The sequence below is a fragment of the Anopheles arabiensis genome, chromosome 2, assembly GCF_016920715.1.
Source record: "Anopheles arabiensis isolate DONGOLA chromosome 2, AaraD3, whole genome shotgun sequence".
NCBI lineage: Eukaryota > Metazoa > Arthropoda > Insecta > Diptera > Culicidae > Anopheles > Anopheles arabiensis.
This window is the reverse complement of record NC_053517.1, coordinates 81,445,743-81,468,875: the sequence shown is the minus strand read 5'-3', so window position 1 is coordinate 81,468,875 and position 23,133 is coordinate 81,445,743. Positions and strand designations below refer to the sequence as shown.

At 44.5% G+C, this 23,133-nt stretch overlaps 2 protein-coding genes across 11 annotated transcripts in view; one reads left to right on the top strand and one right to left on the bottom strand.

Moving 5' to 3' along the window:
* Positions 1–23,133, top strand: part of LOC120898562 — a 242,014-nt gene that overhangs the window by 186,305 nt on the left and 32,576 nt on the right. The window lies entirely within an intron of this gene.
* On the bottom strand, positions 622–23,048 carry LOC120898560 (protein cycle). Of its 7 annotated transcripts, none has more exons than XM_040304590.1 (11): positions 22,935–23,048; positions 21,680–22,215; positions 6,674–6,892; positions 3,654–3,725; positions 3,236–3,566; positions 3,050–3,167; positions 2,800–2,985; positions 1,916–2,725; positions 1,723–1,839; positions 1,225–1,458; positions 622–1,140 (listed from the first exon to the last, which is right to left on the bottom strand). In XM_040304590.1, exons 3-11 carry the CDS (start codon positions 6,865–6,867, stop codon positions 1,004–1,006), a joined length of 2,199 nt encoding a protein of 732 aa, XP_040160524.1. In that variant the 5' UTR covers positions 6,868–6,892; positions 21,680–22,215; positions 22,935–23,048; the 3' UTR covers positions 622–1,003. The 7 variants fall into 7 exon arrangements, with proteins under 7 accessions (XP_040160524.1, XP_040160522.1, XP_040160521.1 ...); XM_040304588.1 differs by having other exon boundaries at positions 22,868–22,985; XM_040304587.1 differs by having other exon boundaries at positions 22,293–22,982.

Here is a 23,133-nt window from a genome sequence, read left to right as displayed (position 1 = left end):
AACAAACACAACGAAATAAAATCCCTGATCACAAGCACATGGCTCCGGACGGCTCCGATTGACTCCGAACGACTCTGAACGACTACGAACGACTTCAACTTCTGACGACTCCCGTCAACTCCGGACGGCTCCAGATGACTCCGATCGACTCAGATCCGGACGACTACGGACGACTTCGATTCCAGGCGCAACCAGTTCCCATTTTGGCGTAGTCGAAGTCAAGCTACCAATATTAGGAGTCGGATCGAAGTGTGGAGTGGGTGCGCTTGATAGAGCATATCATTAGTTCCGAAATCAGATTCTATTGGAATATTTAAAATATTAGAAGTGTAATACACATTTGTCTTAACGAAATTTAACAAACAAGTATATACGTTAACGCAACCAAGCTAAATTTGTCTTATTCATTCCGAATAACGACAAAACCTTAAAGCGCCTGAATGTATGCAACACATATATTAGATTTAGCACGTACATTTCCATCACATTAGAAAGTTGCAGACATTTAGGCGTCAAGCGCCCAGAAACATCGTCATTGCAGAAATCTTTTATCATTTTTTAAAACCCAATTGTTGCTTCTTTCATTCTTTCCAACCCTAAATGATTCAAACCAACATTGTATTTAAATTACTTTGTACATTGTTTTTTTGTTTGCTTTCCACTATGCTTACGTTCATAACCTCATTTAAACACCCATCACAGTGCACCGTAGGAATCAGTATCCGTTATTAACGCTAGCTTACCGCTATATTTACTCAGCTTCCTCCAGCCTGCTGTACTATTTCTACCCTTATAGGGTAGCATATCTCGTCCTTTTGCTCCATCTCCCTCTCGCTCCTTCGCTCGCTCTCTAGCTCTAACGCATGTAAATGCAGCTGCAAGCAGTTTGTACATTGGACGCCTCCACCCAGGGCAGAAGCATTTCCGTTTTTTCCTATTCAACGTTGATTTGGTAACTTTCTCACATGCACAAGCGTCATACAATCACGTCGGTGAAGCTGCCCTACGGCAATGGCCAGGGCAGGCCGGAAAAATCGACCGGACCACCGAGACCGGCATCCGCTTCCAGCAGGCTCATGATGACGGCCATCGCTGCCTCATCGTTTCCGTCCGTGCTGCTGGCTTGCGTTTGCGATACATCTGGAAGTAGTATGGCGGTTTGGAAAGGCGTTGAGTTCGATGTGTTCACACCCCCCTCCCCCTTTTCTTTTTCGCTAAACTCACCATGTTCCGGGCTGATGATGGCGTTCGTCTGCACGTGGCTGTAGCCGGGCAGGGTTCCGTTGATGCGCGTCGTCACTGTCGGCGGCACGACGGCCATCGAGGAAGGCGACACGCCGGTCGAGGTGACCATGCTGTGTTCGCCGGAAGTGATTGCATCGTTCGAATGGTTCGCCTCGGACAGTGCGGAGCTGAAGGTGGGTTGTAGGGTTGGTTCGTTCGGATTGGGACTACTCTCTGGAAGGGATTGGAAACAAAAACAGAAAGTGTATTAAATGCATTTTAATAATTATGTATTAATATGTATTATTGCACATCATTTCTGTATCAAATTTCAATTAGGCACTTGAGATTTAGCACACCAAGTTTCAAGCGGTATTGCCCAAATTGACATCGCTGCAAGTCGTACAACATTAATAACAAGAGGAATAGCACGAGTGAATGGAGTTTTAGGACATTCATGCGCTTACTAATATTACGAACATACTTCATTGTCCTTACCTGACGAAGAGTCTCCGACCCGTCGCTGATGGTCCAGCACCTGTTCCGCGATCTGACGGCCAATTTTGCTCGCCTCCACGTGCGAATTGATCATGCGCTGTATTTCACGTCCATTCGCTGAATAAAGTTTAGGAAAAACAGATAAATGTACCATCAAAATCCGTTTCTTCAACGACGCCCAACGCACACTTACTGTGATTGAAGAACTCATACCCAACGCCCGGCTGGCCGGGTGCACCCGAACCCGGCTCACCCGTACCATCGCCGAGCTCACCCATCCCGTAACCGCCGGCCCGTGCCGTCCCGCCATCGCCCAGCTCCGCCAAGATCACATTATTCTTCGCGATCAGATACTCGATCTCCTTCGTCCACGGATTGCGGAACGATTTCCACTCGCTCTGCAGCCGCACAAAGCCCGTCTCCTTCGTGCGCAACCGATAGACGGAGGTGGTGACGCACTGCGTCCCCTGCAGGGCGGCCTTGTGTGATTCGGCCAGTGCCGGTATGTCCTCGTGGTGGTAGTACTCGTACATGCTCGTACCGAGCAGCTCCTGGGGCAGAAATCCCAGCACCAGCGTGGCCCGCTGATCCACAAACAGAAACTTCCCGTCCATCGCGTGGCGCGAGATGAACTGAACGTTGCGCAGGTTTGGGATGGTGTTGCGATTCAGCTGCTTCCCGTTGCTCCCATTGCTCGGTGTTGCCGAAGGATTACCGTTGCTGGAGGACCCTGTTGCACCACCGCCCGCACCCGACCCAGGGCCCGTGGCGGCGTTACTTCCATTCCGCGACCTTCCACCATTTGCGCCGCTGGGCGTGTGCAGTCCGTTCGACGATAGGCTGCAGCTTTGGCTAAGGTTGGGTTGTACGCGGCCCACCGCCACCAAGCAGGACAGATTGCACGAATCGCCCTCACCGTCGGTTTCGTTCTCCTCCAGCCCGATCTTGGCCGGGGCCCACGATTTCAGGTACCCGGTGCACTGTATCACGGAATACTTCTTGTCTACGAACGGAGAGTGACAAAACGTGAGCGACTGTTTCGCGGGGAGAGGTTGCAGTTGTTGGGAAGACACTCACCAGAATTGACCTGCTTTTTGCGCCGATGGCACACGTTGTTCACGCTGGACACACTGTTCGGTTGGTCGGCTTCCTCCTTCACCTGCACGTTTGCTTTGCACTTCATCCGGCAGAAGAAGGAACGGCGAGCGCCGGGACAGAGCCGCGTTACACCCTGAGGGACATCCGTCTTTACCGGCAGCATTGCTGTTGGAGGGTTTGGTAGAGGTTTAGCTTGGAGCTGCTCCACGGTCTCCATTCGGTGACTTACTTTTGGCATCGATCAGACGTTCCCGTGGGCTTAAATCGGACGATGACAGTTGCTCCTTCACTTTCGCGACGTCTTTCGGGTGCAGAATGTCGAACCAACTCTGCCCAAGAAGATCACCCTGAGAAATTAACATCGATAACAGTTAGTATATCTCCTGCCAACACGATCTTCAACCAATCTTCCCACCTGTGAGTAGTTCAGTATGTGCGATACGGACTCCGACACGTACAGTATTCGGCCCCGATCGCACCCGACCACAAACAGGAACCCTTCGGCCGCTTGCAGTATCAGCATCTTCAGCTCCTGATCGGACAGGAAGGCCGGCTTGTAGTGGCCCTCGGTGTAGGAGTGAACCGCACCCCGGATCGTTTTCAGATGCTGCACCGCCATCCGCAGCACGGTGAGCTTGTCCAGCTTGCGGGACATCGCATGGCACATCGGTATCATCGCGGACAGCTCCGTGATGTAGGTGTTCATTTTGTCCCGCCGCCGTTTCTCGATCTCGCTGTGGTTTTGCCTGGAAAAGTTTGAAGTTCGAAAACATAGAAAGCAGGGAAAAGTTGAGAAGAGTGCCAAAAATAGGGTAAGTGATCACAGGTCTCACTTTTTGCTCTCGTCGGCCGTTCTGACGGATTTTGAATCATCACAGGTGTCATCTTCAATGTCGCTCGTGTCACTACAGTAGGGAGAAGAGATGAAGAGAGAAAATAGAAGGGAGAAAAACAAATTAGTATGGGATGAGCGAGCATTCAGGTTATATACTATCTTCAGACCACGGCGAACTTTGACAACAGGGTTTGAAATTGCTCAAAATCTATTCTAATCTCTAGAGATATCGCTGCCTATGGGATATGCCATACTCTACAGGAAATATTTATTTCGGAGTTTCTTCTAATAATCACTCCAACAGATATTATGTAGCTCTTTAAACTCTCTCCTTCTTTTGATTTGCGAGAAAAGAGCCTCCCATGATAATGAAACTAAGGTTCACGTCTTCATACTTTGAGGTTTCAAGAGACAAGAGAAAGTAAGCCTCTGACTATCTAGAGTCAAATATATGCTCTTTAAACTCTATATTTTAAATGACATCTGTTGATTAACTCTTTTGACGCAACACATCCAGATGTTTTGAGTTATTATAACAGACCTGAATTATACTTAGACTAACGGAAATTCTGAGTTTGTCTGAATAGTACGTTTGGGGATTCTTAAGCAGAATATGCATTAGCATGCTGTACAATATCTGATAATCTTTGCACCGTTACACCTGCAAGAGCCAGACATAGATCTATTCTCATCTCGCCGACCTTGCTTTTTTACTGTTTTCCAAGTAAGTTTGAATCAATAGTATCGATTTTAATGAAAAGTCCAACTTCTAGCATAGGCATGGAACAACGTAATTTTCATTACTCTTATAAGGTTATACTTATAAGGTAGGTTATAAGAAAATATAAAGAAATGAACAAGCAAATGGTGGTAGTATCATCCGATCCGGCTCAGAAGGACTCCCTGGGCCATAATCAAAACGAAGACGATTATGAATACAATTACATATTTAATAATCCCTAGCCGATCTCGTGGTACACTCGTCAACACATACTACTTCACAACAGGCCCGTCATGGATTCAAGCCATGAATGGACCGTGTCCCCCATACGGGGTACTGAGTATCCTCCTATGGGTAATCAATAAGACACTGAAAACGCCAAGTCCACTCAGGCAGGCCTTAACCAACAACGGGTGCTGTGCCAACGAAGAAATAAGCATTCTTTACGTAGCCTAGATCCCAGATCCAACTAATGGACCGGTCTCACCATCTATCAGGATACAAATGCGACATGCATATGGCCTGTTTCAGTGGTATCAAAGTTTGGTTCTATGGCACTAACTTCTCAAGCCACAGATAATAAATGTTGGAATATAAACAGTTAACTCTGTTCTTGAGGAATTCTTCATACGCCTGTGTGCCTAAGCACACCGAAATAACTGTGTAGCTCATTACGTCAAAGAAGAACAACACTACACGCTGGAATTAGACAATTTCAAAGGTTGCGTAGGTAATCTGACGGCAAATCAGACCCACAAACAGTTCCCGGACCGTATGTCGTTTACTTTTAAGCATTTTTATACATCAATTTTGGAAGAAACGTGGATCGTTTTGCGCGTTATAGCAATAAATCATTACCACGAGCGCCAAATATAGCAAACATTACCCTTAACACAATACTTATGTTGGAAGTACACACTGATGTTTGAGTTCGCAGTGTTTAAATTTATCCTGCTTGTTGGAACAGCAACATATTCCTTATGCCATGTGACTCATTTCCTCCGAACTACGAAGCAGCCCAGCACAACACACACACACACACAATAAATGGATCTCAATCACGTGATGTGTATGGTACGAAAATAAATGCAAACCTTTAATAATGCAATGTGCGTTTGTGTTAAAATTAAATAAAGACAATTAAAATCGTTGCTCCAATTTACAAACACCTGTCGATGTACGATGGAAATTCCCCCACGCCAAGGGCGGAATCGATCAGGATGCCACGTTCAGATGGTTTGATTTTTCCATTCTCCCTCCACTCCACGCACTGGGAAGTAATACGGGAGCGCGAAAAACTCACTCACCTATAAGACGCTACACCACAAAAAACGTATCGCACGACCGCGCGAATCCTTACGAGTGTTCGGGGCCCTATTTGGTACCGTGCGACAGCGTAAATTACATTACGTCAGCAGGCACAGCAAAAAACAAAAGCAGGAAAAAAGCCACTCACACCATCAAGACTAGCTGAAGGTAAAAAAAAACACTCCCAGGGATGTTTTACTACTTCCGTGGCTTCCTTCATCAACCTGATGCCTGAGTCTGCCGGCTTTCGCTGTGCGTTTCTTGAACTCCTGCGCGCGAGAGGTTTCCGTGAAAAATTAACACCCTTACCGGTCCGAAAAAGTTTCGCCTGGCCCCTGTGTCCTTTGCCGTCCCCCCCGTTTGCTGTTTGCCGGGCGTGATAAGCATGGTTTACATAATCATTAAATTAACCCACCATCCATATCGCTCCATATCGATGGCATCATAAACGGGGTAAGAAAACCAACCAACACTAGAAGCAGGAAAGGGAGATTGTGTAATGACTGCTGCTGCTGCTCGGAAGACTTCTAGGTTTCCATAGCAGTACAAAGATCTTACCGTGCGGACAATATCGCTCTTTAGTGGCAGACGTAGCCTGCGGTGCGGTCAGAGGGAATCCTTTACATTTGGCACCTTTCTTGGTCGGGCTAAATTAACATCAAACGGTCGCTTGAATTCACAAAACCTTTAGAAACGTCACTCAAGGGGGAACTCGCTTTCTTATGGAAAACTTTACGTCCAGAACTTTTCTGTTGCATTTTCTTTCCAGCTCCCAACCTAAAGGGGCCTAAGTTTGATGATGCACATTCGTACGACTTCCCATCTTTGTGCCGGAAGAGTTCCGGAGCAGGGCTCGATCTCTCGAGGGTGTTGGGAACGGCGTACAGGCTTTAGCAAGAGGCTCGGCTGACGCGCACAGGGCTTTTTGGGTTTCGGCAAAAGGTTACCGTGAATGCATTCTTACACAACACTACGGAGAGGTAACTTACTTGAAGGAAAACTTTCGCTTCCGCGCTCCGCCGGACGCGTGCTGGTGGTCATGGTGCGAGTGTCCGTGGTCGGCTAGGTGCAGCAGATGGTTGCCGCTACCGGCGGCCGAGAGGGTGCTGAGATTGCTCACCGCAGACATTGTGCCGGCCAGCGACGGATCCACCAGGAGGGACGCATCCGGGCCACCGGTCATGTGCTCGGTCGGCACCGCACTGGCACTACGGAGGAGGAGGAGAAGGAGAAGGTGAGGTAAAATTAAATTGACAAAAGAATGTTAAAGATATGTAACAATTTCTCAAGTCTTGGAATGATCAACACAAATTAAAATTGATAATATTAACAGTGATATTAACAGTCAACAAAAAAAAAGCCAAATGATAGCACAAAGGGGGGAAATACATTCAAAATAGGCAATAAACGAAAATGTTTTCAAAAATAACCATTTATTAGAAGCTTTTTTTAAACAAATTGTATTCTCATCTAATAACAATCAGTATATTCAAACTTTTGCCTAGTTTCATGTGTGTTTGGGCGTTGTTAAAAGGAGTATAATAAACTGGCTTTATAATCAATACAATCATGACTTTCTATTCAAATAAAAATGATAATACTAGACGAGATACAAACGCCATGAGAACCCCAGGTTATGCATATAATACGCTTTCATTTTAATAATTTATGTAAAAAATGGTTCTTTTCATTCGAATGAAGCATTTTGTATCGAAATATGTGAAGATAAACCTCTCTATCTAATTAATATCATCATAAAAGATAATAAAAATTAAACCTACACATTATGTTAGTAATTTAACCATCCATTTACCGTTCAAGAATGTTAGAAAATTATTAAATTAATAATCAAACTAGTAGACGTAAAATCACATGAAGGCTTTCAATATAGATTATTATTTTCTTTTTCAAAATAAAAATGAAGAACATTTAAGACATTCTATGCAAAAAGTAACATTGCGAAGATATACAGTCCGATCCCGAGCTAATGCGGTTAATGTATTCCGATGACATAAATATAACTCGAATATCGTTAGTCGAATATTGCGTTTTAAGCCAAAATACATTTTAAAATCGCATCGCAAAAGTACTGGTAATTGGTTTTCGCAGGAAACTGTTTTCCCCAGTCATCGGACATAAAATTGTAGGCATTTGAAGAGATTGCCTTCAGTTTCTTGAGCGAATTCTTCTTCATCATCTCTCGTAGGTCATTGTTTTCCATAGTACACCATCCATATGAATTTTGTGGCATTATCTACTATTCTGCACAGAAAATTCCGTTAAAAACCACCAAAATATAGACAAAAATATAGAAAATATAGAATTGAAGAAATCGCCAAAGACAACAGATAATAGCAAATATTGCATGTTAAGGTATGTTAAAGATGCGAATTACTATAACCACTCTTCTACACTAATTCAAATCACAGAAGAAAAAAAAGATTATTCTCCTCTCTAGTCAAGTCGGTACAATTTGCTGCAGAAACCGCGTATCTTTGAGTCCTTATAAGTAAAGCGCCGCGTAGCTCGAAAACTGACTCTATGTGCATTCGGTTGTTATTACCAATCACTTTAATTTAGTAATATATCAACTTTAACCATTTTAAATGAAAAAATATATTAAAACTATTGCTAGCTTTTTCCTACTTTTCTAGAAGCTCTATAAGCACTGAACAAAATATAACTAAAACAAACTTGAATGTTGCTCATTATTAGGGAATCGGATGAAGTTATCCACATTAGCACTAATGCGTACGTCCATGAAACATCTTCCCTGACTATCTTTTACTTAAACCATTTTAGAAAATGCAACTTTCTATCCCTTTTGCGTGCCGCTAGCTCTAGCAACAACAATCACACGCCTTCAATGCATGCCACAGAACAACAGCAACAACAACAACAACAACAGATGGGAAGCTTCTAGCGCAAAGACTGCTTTACACCAACTGGTACGCCACAACGAACGGTCATGCAAGCGAATATTTACTTGGACGGTGAGTTGGTCGCTGCTCCAAGCTCATAGAAAACGTTATGATGGTGATAGTTCTGCAACAGGCCGCCGGTCGTGATGACCGGATTGGGCACCTCGCCGTCACCCCCACCAGCCGCCAGTGTCCGATGGGATGCCGCCGATTGATGCAGCTGCTGCTGCTGTTGCTGTTGCCCGCCACCGGAAGATGCACAGGTAACCGCCACACCGAGCTCGGTCAGCTGGTGCGGTTTCAGCTCATCCAGTGCCAGAAACTCGCGCTCCTCGTCCGGCACCTGCAGCACACGGTTGTACGGTAGATCCTGCAGGGAGAAGTTACGCGCCACCATGATCGCTGTTTGGCGTGGCACACACGGACACACACATACGGACACCAAGACACCGTTTCACATTGGACAGTGCCGTCGGATGCTCATATTATTTCACTCAGGGGATCACTGCACACACTTAACGATAGAGCCAGCACTATAAAAAGGACTCAAAGGAACTACCAAACACACACGAAAAGAAACATTATTAATCATCACATTCACGTCACATAATCCTCTCAAAATTGCACGAACAATCGTCGCTTAGAAGCTGATTAAAGGTATCCATGTAAGCTGCTTAACGGTTCCGTAATGCGATATATGCCGGCGCATTCAGCAATTGGTTGCGCTATCTCTCACGCATCAACGATATTGCGTGATACCCACACCCAACACTTTCTCGTGATGATGATGATGATGATGATTAGCTCTTAGTAGGTCAGTACAAATGACACATAGGTTTTTATTTTTAGAACATATGTGTGTACATTTGCACTATTTGCTACAAGCAACGGCGTAGAATGAATCAATCAAACAAACAACACAATTGCATAACGACCGATAAGGAACACAGAGTGAGCCATTTGGAACCATTTGTGTCTTCCGTTGTTCCTTCTCTAGCTTTGTTTTCTCTTTATCCCTCTATCTCTCTCTCTCTCTCTCTCTCTCTCGTTCGTCCTTAGGAGGGCGCCGTCATGTCGTAATCACCCAGCGGTCACCGCTCGGCTAAAACCCGTATATGGCCACCGACACGGCACAGCACGGCACACTCTAATAGTATTATTCCGGGAATGATCTGCCCTGCGAAGCCGTCGGAGGCCGTCGGGTTCTAATTAGATTATGCAACGCGGATGACACGCGGCCACCGGGAGAGTGAGTGTGGGAGCTTTCTTTCCAACTTTGCTTCTTTCAAACACATACACAGTCACAGTGAGAAGAGGCAATCTGCCGGCATCAATCCAACACCATCCAAGCAAGCACACACTAAATTCCAAACACTCACTCCCACTTTTTAATCCACGACAGGAATCCTGAAAGGCGACAGACAGTGCGGTTTGTCGTACCCTTAGTGAACGCGCTGCAACTTCGGTGACTTCAACTGTGCGCCGGCAACGAACCCGCGCGGTTGGGCTTGCTTCAACTGTGTGACACTGTGGCAGCAAAACAGCAGCACTCCTTGCAGCACGGCCACTGTCTGCGAACGGTTTGGGGCGGACCGTAGCTGACAGGGCGCCATTTATAAGCTCGCTCGAGCGCTCGGAACTCGGGACAAAAGAGAGAGAGACAGAGCGAGAGAGAGAGTGTGTACGTTCGCGTTCGGTTCGGCTGTGTCCGGATGCTGTCTCGCTTATTCCTGAAAGTGGTATCCTTCCGTTCGTTTCCGTTGGAATGTGACTGGGTCAGAGGGGCGGCTCATCTTCAATTCGGTATACTAAGCGTATGTAGATGACGTGGATATAGAAATGGTCCACCACTTCGAGCGAGTTGTTCGAAGGCGGGAAGTTACACAAGAAGAGGTCTTTTGAAAACATTCGGTTGATAGAAAGTCCATTTTGGATAACATTTTAGTTTGATTTTCGTTGTTTTAAACATGAAGTTTTTTAAACGTATTCCCTTAAGCCATAATAATGTACCTAGTAAATCCCACAAAACAATGCCACCTACTCGTAAAATCCCACATTAAACGCTTCGTTGAAACCGAACGCCAGCTTCGTGCCCGTTTCGTGGGGCGCGCATGGTCAAAGCGAACAGAAACGGCTCCTAAATAAGCATTGAACAGGCATTTCCCTTGCTTGGTTTCGTGCCCTCTCTTCTGTAGCACCGTTTTCCGGTAGGTCTAGCAGCAGCTCCCCTGGTCCTCGGACAGTCGGTGAACGGTGTGCGGCAGATCAACAGGTGTCTGTGGCAAAATTCCGATCCTACTCACTGTAGCCTTTAGTAGCCGCAGAGAGAGAAAACAAAAAAAGGTTTGAAAAATAATCCAAACAGTTGCAACGGTTGTGCCCGAACAAAGGCAACACCAGCGCTCGTTTACGCAATACTCGGGTTCGTCTTACCACCGCCTTACTCTCCTGTCATCCCGATACCCAGGGCAATGATGTAATAATTTCTGTGTCTTCTTCCGTTCTCCGAAAAGGGAGAGGGAGAAAGAGATAGAGAGAAGGTTTTGCATGAAGCTTGGTACCACTGCACATGACAGTCGCATGTCCGCTGCATGAGATCTGTTCGAGCTCTCGTTCGAAAGGCTTTTATTTTTAATCGTTATCGGAAAATCGTTCACCCACCACCCGCTAAGGGTGACCGCCGGAACCCACTGAACTGAATGGGAGCATTAATTGATGGAATTGTGTTCTGGTACAACAGGTCGTAGGTAGTGTATGCAATCCACATACAGTTCCGCTACTGTTAAATCGAATTTGTGTTGAACGTTGCCTAACTTTAGGCGTAAATTAAAGCGACAATACTGGAATTTCTTCTGAACGATGATGTAATCATTAAAAATAATCACAAAACTGCAACGTTTGCTTCTTCCCAAAACCAAACACACACAAACGCTCCGTTTAATCTGTTGTTTGATCATCCATAGCCGATTGGCCAGTTGTTGTGCTGATGCGATTACGACCGCCCCGACACCGACTCGTCAACAGCGCGCGTCCGTCCAAAGGGCGCATTATTATTTTGGAATTAAAATCAACCATCCTCCAACCGACCACGGATGGGAGGTTCGATTGCGACCGTCCGATTTCACAAGAACCGCGAATCGCGCCCCTAGACAAGCCCATCGCTTCCCGATGCAAACATTTCCCGTCTTCCCGGCCAATGTTTAATGGATGAACTGGCTGAAAACTGGCGACAACAGCGGCACATGCTAATCCCCGCGTCCGATGTAAATCGTCCGCGCGCTGTCCGGTCGTTCACTTTGTTCCCCCTTTTTTTACGCCGCAAACAGGCTCTTTGTAACGCAACTGTTTTGGCTGTGGTTTTCGATTAATGCTTGTCTGGGTGTATCGTAACCGGCCCCATCTTGAACATGTAAATGTTCTCGCAGTCGCGTCAAACAAACATCCCTTGGACTGAATAATCTGCCACGGAGAAGCTTGCTGCAGCAGCATACGAATTCGGTAGAGCTCTGGCACAATCGGATTGAGCAATCCACGCCCTCCTTCCGGTGTACAAAGGTGTACGAAGGCCCCCCTCTCGACCGCCAACAAACGCGCACATCCGATAGCGATCGTTTGGTTTCAGGTTACGCACGGCTCCCTGCCAGAGTGTTACGCATTTACACGGCGCTCTGCTATTGCCGCTGCTGTCCGCTTGAATGGTGGGCCCACTTTCTTGTGGTCGGTAGGCCTGTGGTGTATTCCCAAGTGGCAGGGTGTTAATTAGGTGCGGAATCCTGGCAGGGATCGATTTTCATTTCAATTATCTCGCCGTAAGAATGAGTATATCTCTTCGAACGGAAAGGAAATCAACTGTGCTCTTTAATCCAGTGTTTTCTTATAGATGAATATCAATTCCTATTGCATCCTTAGATGTTTCAGTGGATAAACCAATAAAGGTGCCATTTAATGGATTAATTTTATTAAGTAAAAACATCAAATTTAATTGTAGTTTATCGCTCTTTTGTTTCTCCTACATCCATTTACGAATGAAATGTTCAGTTTAATACTGAAATTTATAGAAAAATCTTCAAGCAAATCAAATAATGTTCCCTTTTTCTGTCATCCCCGGGTTGGCAAATCATCCCACACTGGCGTTCAAAAAACCCCTTTTTTATTGAGCTTCACGTGCACTCATATTCGTCAAAAGACTCGTCAAATATCTGCCAAATCCAGCACCGCGGAGTGCCTCTTCCAAGCAGCTGTTTCTTGCCCTATTCCATCCATGCTACAACGATTACCCAACGATTTCCCCTCGGCAAAAATGGCTTTAATCGCACCACCAGCAGCAGCAACAGTCTTTTGTGATGGCGAAGAAAAGCTGGAGGACCGCCGATTCATGCCAATCGCCGAACCGAAACCAAAACGGTAGCTACACCAACAGGTAGCTGCTACATGAGGATTCGATTGCTGGACCTTTCAGAAGCAGAGCGGGCGAATGGAGAGACAAAATCAAACAAAAAAGACAAACATTACATAAGGACGCCCTAGCGAGCGAGGGGGCGTGAAGTTGAGACATTCAGGTCGTCTTGTTTTTCATTTCATCAGTTCCTTCGGCAGACGGAGCTGATGTACTTTTCCTCTCAAAAACAATACTAACTGGGACGAGCCTTTTATTTCTGTCAAGTTAGCAGTCCGGTCCCGTTAAATCCAGATCGATTTTTAACGATGAATACACCGAGCGAGTGGCGACACACCGTTTCTGATGTTTCCTTCCTTTCCCTGCACAAATAATTGGCTCGCAGGATAAAGGGATCGAATTATTAGCTGCGCTTGTTTGATGTCTCGCTGTCGAAGGTGACGCTCCTTGTGCTGTGGATGTGGATCAGGTGGCATAACTGCAAGTGCTTTCATTGCAGTATTTTGCACCTTTTGATACACCGCGTTGCATTTACATCATTATATTTTCGCCTTTCCGGTGTACATTGTTCCGGTTGGGTAGGTTGCTGATGCTTTCTTTGTTAATTCTATCGCAATGCTGGTGCATTTTTGTCGGAGCAAAATGGAAATATTCCTTCCATTTTGAGAGCATTGTGATACGATCTGGGTTGAAATCTACTTCCGTTTCTTACTTTTGTGCTGTGTAGTTTTTAGTTTTTCTATGTTGTTTTGTGATACAATTCTTCATCACATGCCAGATGATGTCTCACTCCTAAATGCAGAATCCATTCTGATTGCGATAACTTCATCGAGTCAAACATTCCGATGACATACAGGGTTTTACAGTCCAATAAACAATTGTCCACATGCTTCAAACATTTCCGGATTTGAAAAACATAAATTTCTATCACGTGTAAATACGTCAACCCGCATTTTGTACACTGTCCACATGATTTAAATAGTTGTTAACTTCGAATGAGTATACATTATACGCAGCAAGGTTTGTCTTAAGCATTTGCACAATTGTTTATTGAACTGTCAAACCCTGGAAGCAAAGATATCTTCTATGAATGACCAATAAACACTTTTCCTAGAAATAGATTTTTTGTTTGTCTTTTACTTACTTTACTACATACGCTGATGTTTATAGTACAACATACTCCGTTGCATGATACAGGGTTTCCCACGATTTATTGGTTGGTTCCCATCAATTTTTGGTATTCTCCCATTTTTTTTTTTTTTTGGTGGGTTCCTACGATTTTTTGGTCGTTTCCCAGAATTTTTTGGTCCAATTGTATTGATATCCAATCGGAAAATACCAATGAATTATGGAACGAACCAAAAATCTATGAGATACGATCAAAACATCATGGGAACTGACCAATAAATCGCACCTAATAAGAGAGATAGAGTAATTCATATATCTTCTCACAGTAGTAAGAGCGAGGCAATAGGATAAACGGGATCGATTAGAAGGATCGATAGAGCTTCCTCCTGATTTGGATGATCGCCTGGTACGATTCTTTGAATTTTGGTCCACGCTAGTAGCGTTTCGATTGGTCGCAGCATCCTTCAAAGGTGGCGGAAGGAGTGAGAGAAAGGATACACTCTCCGCTCGTCATCTTTCCTCTCATATGATAAGAGCATGTGATAAGCGCCTAATAGTAGAGAGGAGCTTTAGATCTTCTCACAGTAGTGAGAGCGAGACAAATGGATCGATTAGAAGGATCGATAGAGCTTCCTCCTGATTCGGATGATCTCCTGGTACGATACTTTGAATTTTAGTCCGCGCTAGTAGCGTTTTGATTGGTCGCAGCATCCCTCAAAGGTGGCGGAAGGAGTGAGAGAAAGGATACACTCTCCGCACGTCATCTTTCCTCTCGTATGATAAGAGCCTGTGATACAGGGTTTCCCACGATTTATTGGTCAGTTCCCATGATTTTTTGGCCGTTTCCCAGATTTTTTTTTTTTTGTTTATTTGTATTGATATCCAATCGGACGATACCAACAAATTATCGTATTAGAAGAGCAATTCTCGCAAAACTCTACAAAAATCTGATAAATTAAAATCAATCCTAAAATATATTACACATCCGAGTTTCTTTTTTTTCTACTTGATTTAAACATTAAAATTCAAACAATTAAATCTTTAGGAAATGAAAAGCGCAAGCCTAAAAACAATATTTTTATTGATTTTTTAGAATGTGTTTAAGGGCTTTTGTAAGCGGTTCAACGAAACAATTTTCTTGAATTAAACCGACTTACAGTCAAATTTTAAACATAAAAGTGCATCACAGGTGTGTTATGGGAATATGTTAGCTTCGTCATACCTTTTTATACAGGACATTTTAATGAAACGATACGACAATTTAGATAGCGACTAAGATTTGTGTAGTATCTTGTAGTGATGGGTAAATTCAACAAAAATCCGGAATCGCTTCCGAATGACTCCGCCAAAATTGGAAGCGGTTCCGGAAGGTAGGTGCAAAACTCCGACCTCGGAGCCGTCTGGAGCCGTTCGGAGCCGTTCGGAGCCGTCCGGAGCCGTCGGAGCCGTCCGGAGCCGCTAGTCGGCAGCCGGAGCCGTCCGGAGCCGTCGGAGCTGTCCGGAGCCGTCGGAGCTGTCCGGAGCCGTCGGAGCCGCTAGTCGGCAGCCGGAGCCGTCCGGAGCCGGCGGAGCCGTCGGAGACGTTGGAGCCGTCGGAGTAGTTGTAATAGTCGGAAGCATTCTGAAGCGCATTAATTTCCCGATATTAGTGATAATTTTATTGTAAAAAACAGCTTACGAGTAAAAAATAAATTCTTAATTTATTGATATGAAGTTTTTTTGTGTGTTTTTTTTCAAAAATAAAGCCAAAAATAATTGTTTGCTCCGTAGATATAAATATACGAAAAAAATGAATCAAATTAGGAGGTTATTTTTATTTTTTTAACTATCAATCATCCGTCCATCTTTTATGAAAATAAAGATCAATAATAGTTTGATTCATAATTTTTCCCTAGATATACGGAGCAAACAATTGTTTTTGACTTTATTGTTTAAAAAAAAATACAAAAAAAAACTTCAGAGCAATAAATGAAGAAGACTATTTTTTTACTCGTAAGCTGTTTTTTTAAATGAAATCATCGCTGATATCGGGAAATTAAAGCGCTTCCGAATACTTCCGACTATTACAACGACTCCGACGGTTCGAACTGGCTCCGTAGGCTTCGACGGCACTGACGGCCCCAACGTCTCCAACCAGTTACGTTGGGTCCAACGACTACGACGGTTCCGACCGGCTCCGGACGTCTCCGTCGGCTCCGTCGGCTCCGGACGGCTCCAACCGGCTCCGTCGGCTCCAACTGCTACGACGGCTCCGACCGGCTCCAGCTGCCGAGTAGCGGCTCCGACGGCTCCAACGGCTCGGACGGTTCCGGACGGCTCCGACGGCTCCAACGATTCCGGACAGCTCCAACGGCTCCAACGGCTCCGACGGCTCCGATGGCTCCAGCTGCCGACTAGCGGCTCCGGACGGCTCCGACGGCTCCGGACGGCTCCGGACGGTTCCGGACGGCTCCGGACGGCTCCGGACGGCTCCGACGGCTCCGACGGCTCCGGACGGCTCCGACGGAATCGACGATTTGAATTTTTCGGAATCGGAGCCGGAGTGGCAATGCTCGGAAGCGATTCCGAGCCGTGGGTGCGATTCCGGTTACCCATCACTAGTATCTAGTTGGTACTTGTTACTATTACTAAGGCTTGTGTAAACATCATATGACTGTCTCGCAACTCAGAAATACATTGAATACATTAAATACCTTCGAGGAGTTTTTTTTTTGGTCGGATCGTAGTCGAATCAGGATGTTTGCTAACTTTACCCTGTACTAATTTGATCTAATGACATGAATTACCAAACGACATTGCCCAAAGTCAAGTGCAGTAGTTTTGTGTTACTCATTTACCTCTACCTTTGTGATTAGTTTCATAGAGGAGGTTTCAGGGCTTCTTATACTTATGGCGTATTAGCATTAGAAATTAAACGCTCCAATGAAGATCCCTTCGAATCAACCTCCTGTCACATGAGGTAAAGAAAAGTTACAGCTTTCTTTTGATCTTATGTTCTTATTCAAACTGAAAATCTTTATCTTATTTAGACAATTTGGAGTGTTTTAAAACCATCCTTAAAATGCTTAAACATCTACCATCCAGAGATGTAATTTTCAATGTAACTTTCCTTTTTGCATACCTTCAGGCGCACAAAACTACACATTCCCTGTAAGGCAAACTATTAAAGTTGCTTTACTATCGAACTACACCCTTGCCTAGAACCTTTTCACCCATGTCACCTGATGTCATAATAAACAGCAAATCACAGACCGCACATCCGCAAACGGAACGCAGTATGGGGTATGAGTTGGCACCGTGGAGGGGAAAAAAATTGCAAAATACAAAACAAAGATGCATCATCATCATCACCCGATCTAGGCATACCACAGATCCAGTTCCACCATCAGCGTGTGTACCATGAGTAATGCCTAGATATACTTGTACAATTCTCAAGTGGCGAAGTGACGAGAAATATCGAAGCAACGACTAGCTAATACGACACTTTGGCTAATGTAAGCGCGCCTTTAACACTGTAAAATCACACACACACGCTTCTCTGCTCCTCTATCTCTCCATCTCCATCTCCGTCTCCCTCTTCAAACCCTTGACTTGTAGCTGCCACAAGTTCAAAGTTACGGTCACCAGTGGGTCCAGCCAAAAGCACACAAAACCACCCTCCTTTTAGCATGAGCCCTACCAAGTGCAGCACAATTTGCACGCGTATTAGTAAAGCGTGCCGAGCATGATTTATAGGTAACATCGGTTCGGTTTACGCGCGTGTGTGTGTGTGTGTGTGTGTGCGTTTGTCCGGTTCGACCCGCCACCCAGTGGAACCGCGTAGTAGACCGCGATCACGTAATAGATCGACCCGTAGAGTGTGCATCTCCCTCACCATTGCCCCTGGAACGGCTCTGACGACGACGACGACAATAACAATAACAACGGCATTCAAAAACAACACAAACAAACCCCTCCCGCCCCTTTTACCCCCTTCCCTTTAAGCGTGACGTGGGTCACACACGCTTCTGTTTGTATACAAACCCTTCCAGTGTGTGTTGTTTTTTCCCTCCTGAAGTTCTGAAAGGTTGTTGTTTTTTGCTGGATTCCAACCAACACAGGTAAAAAGAAAAGCCAGTTCACACTTCGCGTGCCTATTTCCAGCCTTACCGGTAGGAAGTGGTTTGAACCGGTTGCCGGAGATTACTACGCTGCACTCCGGTTGCAACAAAACAGTGCAAAAGTGGAAAAGCTTCCGCACAGTGTATGTGTGTGTGTTTGTGTAACGTGTGTAACGCCTAACGCGCCCCTCTGCCGCCACCGGGCGTCTCCATCACCATCAGCTCCGGTAGCATCCAGTGCACCCTAGAATAACAACAGCAGGCAAAGCTACGTAGCGCGCTGGAAGCTTCCAACAACAAGCTCCGACCGTCCTTCGCCCTCCCTCTCCCCCCGCGGCCACTACTGATAATACGCTACACGCGCGCGCGTGCATCTTTTTGCGCGGCGAATATTACCTCGCCGGGGCGATGGCGGAACCCCGGGGTGTCGCAGGGGGTTCGGGGTGGGAAGATGGTCTTTTCCACTATGGCCACTACAAACCGGCCAGGCTTTATAGCTCGATAGGAGACGGCTAATTGCTTTGATTCGATTGCGCACGATTGTGTAATACACGTGTTTGTGTGTGTGTGTGTGTCTGTGCGAGCGGACTGTGTGTGTGTTGGTGGATGCAGTTGCAGTTTTGCGGGAACGTCAGCGGCCCATTGCAGCGGAATTGCATCAACGTGGCAAATGATTGGTTGCTTACGCGTCTCCCTCGCTTCTGGACGCTTCAAGGCGGGTCTTTTTTTGTTACTGCCGCTGGGACTTTTGAATAAAGCTCCAAAGATGTTCTCTCTTAGTTTAAAGGTTGAATTTCCATAGATTGCGAACATTGCGAACACGTTTAATTTTTATTAAGCAGTCTGTTTGATTTTTCAAGGCATAAAACAGCAGCTGAAGAAGATTCGTGAGTTTCGTATCATGCAAGCCTTTATTCTATGGACGAACTAGTTTCTAACTCACTCTACACTATGTTAAATATCAAATACAGCCAGTCCAAAAAGTATTCGTCTAGCTGAATATTTTACAGAAAAAGGCGAATTATGGCCGCAATAGGCATGGGGTGGTAAAAGTAATGATGAGGTTTGATAAAGGGACCATCAATACACATGTAATGCTAAAAACTAAGCATTAAAATAGTGCAATAATAACTACATTATTTAAAAAACTAAAAAAGTCATTTGATTGGCGCGCAAAAAGTATTCGTCTATCAGACTTTTGGTGTAATATGCGTAAGAAGACAAATGTTATGGATTCAAAAAATTGTGTTCAACTTGTTTCTTATTCATTTATGACTATTATTGACTACTTTACCAATGCCATAGCACATTTGAACCTCAAAAAGTGCGCATTTTGACCCACTCATCCTACAAGACATGTTCCAATGAATCTCTGGTAGAAATATTGCATTTCCGGACTACGTGGCCAAGTTCCATTCAAAAAATGACAACTGATATCACATCCACACCCTTCAAACGTCTTTTTCAAGTTTTTTTTAATATGTTTTGGTTGCTATTCTATTATTTTAATGTTTATTTTTTAGCATTACGTATGCATTGATGGTCCCTTTATCAAACCTCATCATTACTTTTACCGCCCCATGCCTATTGCGGCAATAATTCGCCTTTTTCTACAAAACATTCAGCTAGACCAGGGGCCTCTAATCTTGTCAGCACGCGGGCCGCATAGCTTCAAAAATAACTATGTTGAGGGCCATTTGACTCTACAAAAGCTTGATTTTTGTCTAAGAAAAGTACAAAATACAGTTTTATGTGTAAAAGTCAAAATAACGTAATATTTATTAAAGTCATCGTGGGCCGCATTATAAGCTCTTGAGGGCCGCATGCGTCCCGCGGACCGTAGTTTGGAGACCCTTGAGCTAGACGAATACTTTTTTGACTGACTGTAATTCATTATTTTCTCGTCCAATTCAGCAGATAGTTTAAATTAATGTTTAAATAAAGCAAGTCGACACAAATGTCAACAAAAACTAAATTTGACAATTTATTTGTAACTCTGTTACCAATTTCATATTATTCTGATGCAAATGAAAAATAAGACAACTGTTGAAAAACATCTCGCAAGCAGTGAATTATGTTTTTCACATTAAAAACTGACTCATCAAAACCTGTCATCCTGCCAGCAAAACTATTATTAAAAACAAAGATGGTGGAATTGTATGTAAATAAAATAATTTCACTCAACTTAAACGAGAGCAGGGGTTGAGGTTTATTAATACACAATTCAGTTGTCGGTTGATTTTTCTTCATATTTTTTTCTCTTGTAATGGCAGTGATTGTACGGCAGTTTTGTATGTATTGTATTAATTGCATGTACAAAACTGCATAAGCTTGCTAGGTAGCTCTAAGACACTAATTTATAACTTTAATGTTTTGGCTGATCTTAGGTCAGATACTAAAAACAGATAATTTTAATTGTCAACCACCCGTTAACCCATCCGTTGGTTAACCATCCGACCAAGAAATGTTTAATTATTCTATTTTTTTTATTCTTTCTATCATAACTTGTAATCATAACAAATTTATTATTTTCAAATTATGATAGGTATATTTTTGAATAGAAAAAATACTACATTTAGCGAAAAAACACAAAAAAGCTCAAAAACAAGCCCGTTAAGAGGTATGCTTTATTTATACCATATTCTTGTGGTTAATAAAAAAGAGATTGCCACCATATAAAACAGTTTGTAATTTTTTAATACTGCATCAACACTAATCGTTTATAGTTTCAGCGAGGGAAACACAAATTACACACTAACAAGAGTGGTGCAATTTTTTTTTCTCTCGTTCGAGAGCGACTAACAGACTCCGGGCAAAGTGGTCAATTCATCGGGCGCAAAACGATCAATGAATGAACGATGAATAATTATCTCTCTCCACATCCCCCAAGCGCTCCTCCAACTTGCATATGCATGTGGAAACATCCGGAAGGCACGAGAGAGAGAGGAAAAATAACCCCTTATCCTGTACCTTGTTTGATAATATTCATGAAATCAGAATTAATTACCGAACGTACAGCAGGGCCGATTAAATCATCCCGACGTTCTAGGGCTTTTTAAACACTCACCACACACGTCAACACAAACACACACACTCACCTCTCCTTCTCAACTCCCTTTAAACTCCCCCCCCCACCCCTCAGCCCCCTCGTGCAGGTCGTTGTATCATCAATTGTCTTAGCTTGCTGCGATTGCGTAACTACGGCAACTCGCGTCACACGGCGGCATACCCTGAGGGAGAACCCTCCCCACCCTCCATGTTATCCCAAAGCATCACAACAGCTTCCCCACATTTGACGCGAGATTGACGCGACGGTGAAAAATGGCGTACTGCATTTTTTCCGTCATAAAACCGATTACAACATAACGAATAGCTAATGCATTACAAATATAAATTGATCAATAAATCGCATTTTATCATTCATGGGGGGAAATGAGCACCTTTTCTTACCTTCTAAATTTATGATATCGTTTTCCTTTTTTTTCTTTTTTTCACGGAAAATACACACAAACAGGACAAGGATGTGTAGCACGGTACAAGGGACGCCAATCCGTTAACACCTTCTTCAGTAACACGTGCTGCTAGTGCTGCTGCTGCTATGCTTTCTCGCTGAAATCGTACACACACTGGATCGGACAGGGTTCACGATCAAACTGTTTCATTCCGGCGACAATTTTCCCGCCGCTCATGGCCAACTGTTGGCGTTGGGCGTTTTGCGCTGATTAATGTTGAACAACGGTGCGCAAACAAATCACACTCGTTGATTGTGGGCGGGAGAAGGGAACATTTTTCCTCCGACGATACAAATTCATAACACTTTTCTCACTTTTTTCACCACACTCACCATCACATCGTTGGCTGATAAGCGCACTTGGTTGTTAATTTTCTTTTCTTTTATTTTGTACATTCACTCACACTGGCGATTTGCATTTGTTTTTTTTCCGCCTCCAATCAGATGCAAACTCAAACAGATGGACAAAAACACACTAAAAATGAATTAGATAAAAACAATTGGTCACGCTTGATCGATTTCCGTGTCGTTTGATTTCACTTTTCAACAAACTTTTCTTGCTATCCGCCGTCGCCAGACTTGGTTGTTATGGCCAAAGCCCGACCCCGAGCAAAACTGATAAACAGCGATCCGTAAAGTTTTGTTTGCTGCGGCACGGTTCGTTTCCCTCGGTATTTTTTTTTTTATTTGGTATTCAACTTCTTCAACGCGGCTCGCAACACTTTTGCAAACATAAACAATTAATTAAACACCACGTGTTCGGTGACACGGAAATGGGCAATAAGGAAACAAAACACAAACAAAAACCCGCACGAAAGAGAACGGTAAGGGAAAAGGGAAAATGCTCCCTCACACACACACAAATACAAGCCAAATTCTGCAACACAAAAATATCACACGATCAGTCAATCCAGCCCAATGCACAGCACAGCAGAATGTGCAGCAGAATGTGTAGACGCACGAGGGCCTCGGAGTGAGCTCAAGTTCAAGTTCCGTGTCCGATTGCCCAAGCTGCCAGGGACGGGCTCATAGCGGAGGGGGGGCTCTTGGAATCAGGTTAATGTCAATGCGCACGGACTGCGCCAGTGTGCTAGTAGAACAGTGTGCTGTTCACAAACACACAGTACCGCTGGCACGCTAATCCAGCCTCGTCAACCAGCCGCTGGCCTCGACGATCAAGCAAGCCACACGCACCGGAGTTTCGCGTTTCGCCGCGTTAGCACCGCCGCCACGGTAGTACTGACTGGTGCTGGTGGCTTTTTATCACTTCCTACGGCATGGTATAGCGGAGCGGAGTGGACACCAATCCAGCCAAAGGGCTCACACACACAGGCGCGCGCACACACACGTACACATCGCTATCAAGCTCCTCTCGGGCTACGAGGAAGGGCGA